General features: G+C 43.1%; 1 protein-coding gene across 1 annotated transcript in view; it reads left to right on the top strand.

Moving 5' to 3' along the window:
- Nucleotides 1-1,263: 1,263 nt before the first annotated feature.
- The window catches only part of LOC122564692 (protein AMBP-like), a 40,492-nt gene continuing 37,508 nt past the window's right edge, over nucleotides 1,264-4,247 (top strand). Inside the window, exons 1-2 of the mRNA XM_043719799.1 lie at nucleotides 1,264-1,430; nucleotides 3,340-3,482. Of these exons, the coding sequence (XP_043575734.1) occupies nucleotides 1,317-1,430; nucleotides 3,340-3,482 (257 nt within the window). The 5' untranslated portion in view covers nucleotides 1,264-1,316. The remainder of the gene's footprint in view (nucleotides 1,431-3,339; nucleotides 3,483-4,247) is intronic.

The following is a 4,247-nucleotide window of genomic DNA, read 5'->3' as shown; positions in this document are numbered from 1 at the left end:
GGCTAGAAAAGGTCAAATTGTTCTTCAGGAGCAGTGGAGGCTGATGAGAGACTTGATAGAAGTCTATAAAGTTATGAAATGCATGAATAGGGTTGACAGAGTCTTTTTCCCAGAGTTGAAATGTCTAAAAGCAGGTGGCATACATTTAAGGTAAGTGTGGGAAAGGTCAAAGGAGATGTGAGGGGCAAGGTTATTTTTACAAAGAGAGTGGTAGGTGTCTGGAACGCACTACTGGGGTTGTGGTCATGGTGGAGCAGACACAATAGGGGTGCTTAAGGGATCTTTATGTAAGCACATTAACATGCAAAGAGTGTAGGAATATGGACGAAAGGCAGGCAGAGAGGATTTGGTTAATTTGGCGTCGCGTTCAGCACAACACCACACCTCATTTTCTCTGGTCAGCTCTGGTCTGATCCAAAATGACTGAAGAGAGCAACAACGTGCAACAACAGAGACCTATGTAACTCAGGATTTCCCAATCCTGGGTTAATTACAAGAAAGGATGGCCAAACATCTAGTGCTGATGTTTCTCATTAATCAGTAATGACAGTTACTGAAAGGTTTGTTCCTGTACCGTCATGCTCTATGTTGTAACCACTCTATCGGAATTCTCATTATCTACTCTCTCAATATTTACACTGTCTGCTTTGTCGGAATTCTCGCTACCTTCTCCCTCAGAATTCTCATTGTCAGCTCACCTGGAATTAACGCTGCCTGATGTGACCTTGGGGATTTGGGGCAGAGCTTGTCTCTCCCTCAAGTATGGAGATGACTGGTGAGTGTGATGAATTCATGAGGTGAGAAACCAAATGTTGGTTCCCTTTATTGAATTACATTCTCACAGTTGCTCTTAAATGTGATCCGAAGCGTTATTTAATGGTCAAACATTCAATGTTGATTTGCAATTCCTCAATAATTTATTGCCAGCTAATTTTCAATGAGAAATTCACTATCAATAGTAATGTGGCACCCTGGTCCATATAATACCTCAAACCCCAATGCGCCCAAAAACTCACAGAATTTGAAATTTCCAGTTGACACACATTACCAAGTAATAACCAATGACCAAGTGTGATCCACCTGAACTAACCCTCTCCCTGTGTAATCTCTGACCTTCCCTTGGGATTTACTGTGTCTCATAGTCTCTGGGTTAAACTGTCATTAATGATTAATGAGAAACATCAGCACTAGATGTTTGACCATCCTTTCTCGTAATTAATCCAGGATTGGGAAATCCTGAGTTACATAGGTCTCTGTTGCTGCACGTTATTGCTCATTTCTGCCGTTTTGGATCAGACCAGAACTGACCAGAGAAAATGAGGTGCGGTGTTGTGCTGTTGGTTGCTGTGCTCTCCCTGGGAACTGCAGCTGCTGAGTCACTGAGTGAAACTGCCAATGATCAGATTCAGGAAAACTTTGATATAAATCAGGTAATTGATGTTAGATTTAGCACAGTAAATTTGATTTTGGAGTAGATTTTGGAGACTATAGTCCTTTCTTTAAAATTCAATTATGGGATATGGGCATCTCTGGCTGGTCCAGCATTTATTGCCAGACCCCTCAGTAGGTGGTGGTCAGCCATCTTCTTGAACAATGTGCTGTAGGTTGACCCACAATGTCCTTAGGATGGGACTTGCAGGATTTTGACCCAGCCACAGTGAAGGAACAGCAATTTATTTCTCAGTCAGGATGAGGAGTTTTGCTTGGAGGGGAACTTGTAGGTGTTTCCCATGTATCTGCTGCCTTTGTCTTTGGTACAGAGTGTTGATTTGAAAGGTGTTGTCAAAGGAACCCTGGTGAATTTCTGCAGTGCAGTGTCGATGGTGCAACAGCTGAACATTGGTGGTGGAGGGTGTGACTGCCTGTGGATGTGGTATTCCAATCAACGGGGCTGCTTTGTCCTGGATGGTGTCAACCAAGAATGTTGTTGGAGCTGCACCCATCCAGGCAAGTGGATGTGTGCAAAGGTAGGGGTCTTTTGCTACAATTGGATAGAGGTTGTACCTTGAGAATTGGGTGCAGGTTTGGTCTCCTTTCGTAAGCTGGGATAGTTCACTTAGACAGTTCCTGGAATGAAGGAGTTAATCACAAGGAAATGTTGAATAGGTGATCATAAAGGAATAGGTACCATTCTGAGGTGGGGTAGATGTGGAGAGGATGTTCCCTTTGATGTAGGAATCTGGAATCAGGGGCCCACTTGAAAAGTAAGGCACTCCTACTTAAACAGAGAAGAAGAGGAGGAATTTCTTCTCTCAGAAGATGGTTAAACTTTGGATACCTCTCCCCTCAGAAAGCAGTGGAGGTCGAGTCATTGAATGTTCTCGAGGCTGAGTTAGAGGGATTTTCATCAATGAGAGTTACAGGGGTCAAACGGGTAAGTGGAGTTGAGGCTTCAAGCAGATAGACCACAATCTCATTGAAAGGTGAAGCAGACTTGATGGGCCGAATAACTATTTGATTCTATTTGACCTGAGGATCAATATCCATTGCTGGATGAGCCGAAACCACCCCTACTTAAACCTTGGGAAGACTAGAATCATAATTTTTGGTCCAAATTGCATTCCCAAATTCTCAACTCCATCTCTCTCCCATGAAACCTCTGTGGCTGAACCAGACTGTTCTCAACTTAACTGTCACATCTCATCTGAGATGAGTTTCCAACTACATCTTTGCAACAACAATAAATTGGCTACTTTTCAACCCTATAACTGATTTCAGATCTGGCTGAGTCCCTCTCTTGCTGAAAGCGTCCTTCGTGCCGTAGTTATCATCAGACCAGACAATTCCAACTTACTCCAGGACAGCATCCTACATCCTTCCTCCCAGCCAGAAACTCCAAATCACAGAACATGGCTCCTGTGACCTTGCTGCCAGTATCCTCACTGATTTATGCTTCTGATTAGCAACGTCTCAAACTTAAAATTCTTATCCTGATTTTTGAAATCCCTCCATGACCTCAGCCTACCCAACCGCTGGAACCTCCTCCAGCTTCACAACTCTTTGAGAGATTTACATTTTTCCAATTCTAGCTTCTTTAGCTTCCTCACTTTAATTTGCCCCACCATTGATGGGTGTGCCTTCACATGTCTGGAACCCTTGGCTCTGAAACCATTTTAAGGTGATCCTTCAAACCCCCACTTTGACCGTACTTATGTCTTAATAGTTCCTTCTGTGGCTCAGCCATACTTTGGTTTATCACAATCCTATGTAACATTTGGAAATTTTTGTTATGTTAAAGATGTCATATAAATGCAAATGAATGTTTTTGGGTTTAATACAACACAAAGGTGGTTGTATTAAACTATATTTTATAGTTTTAACTATCTTGTTTTTCCTCAGTTTCTTGGGACATGGTTTGCACTTGCAACTGGCTGTAATTGTTCCTGGTTCAGTCAATATAAGGAAGTAATGACAATTAACAAGGTAGTATTATCAACATCCGAGGAATCGAATACATTCATTGGCACCTTTCAATATGATCGGTGAGTGTGATATCCAGTGATTCAAAATTACCAGTGATATTTAGGTAATATTTATGGGACATGGCAAGTGAGAATGAGAAGCACAGTTAACATTTCTGCTGTCTGACCTTAATTCAGAATCAACGATGCAGAGTGTAGTGTGTGAAGCGGACAGTACAGTGTGAGGAATTGACAGTGCAGTGTGTAGTGTTTAGAATGGGCGGCACGGTGGCACAGTGGTTAGCATTGCTGCCTCACAATGCCAGAGATCGGGGTTCATTTCCTGCCTCAGGCGACTCTCTGTGTGGAACATAGAACAGTACAACACAGAACAGGCCCTTCAGCCCACGATGCTGTGCCAACCATTGATCCTCATGTATGCACCCTCAAATTTCTGTGACCATATACATGTCCAGTAGTCTCTTAAATGTCCCCAATGACCTTGCTTCCACAACTGCTGCTGGCAATGCATTCCACACTCTCACAACTCTCTGTGTAAAGAACTCGCCTCTGACATCCCCTCTATACTTTCCTCCAACCAGCTTAAAACTATGACCCCTTCGTGTTAGCCATTTCTGCCCTGGGAAATAGTCTCTGACTATCAACTCTATCTATGCCTCTCATTATCTTGTACACCTCAATTAGGTCCCCTCTCCTCCTCCTTTTCTCCAATGAAAGAAGTCCGAGCTCAGTCAACCTCTCTTCATAAGATAAGCCCTCCTGTCCAGGCAGCATCCTGGTAAACCTCCTCTGAACCCTCTCCAAAGCATCCACATCTTTCCTATA

The sequence above is a fragment of the Chiloscyllium plagiosum genome, chromosome 30 (genome assembly GCF_004010195.1).
Source record: "Chiloscyllium plagiosum isolate BGI_BamShark_2017 chromosome 30, ASM401019v2, whole genome shotgun sequence".
Taxonomy (NCBI): Eukaryota; Metazoa; Chordata; class Chondrichthyes; order Orectolobiformes; family Hemiscylliidae; genus Chiloscyllium; species Chiloscyllium plagiosum.
The sequence above is the reverse complement of the archived record's forward strand: the minus strand, read 5'-3'. Positions and strand labels throughout refer to the sequence as shown.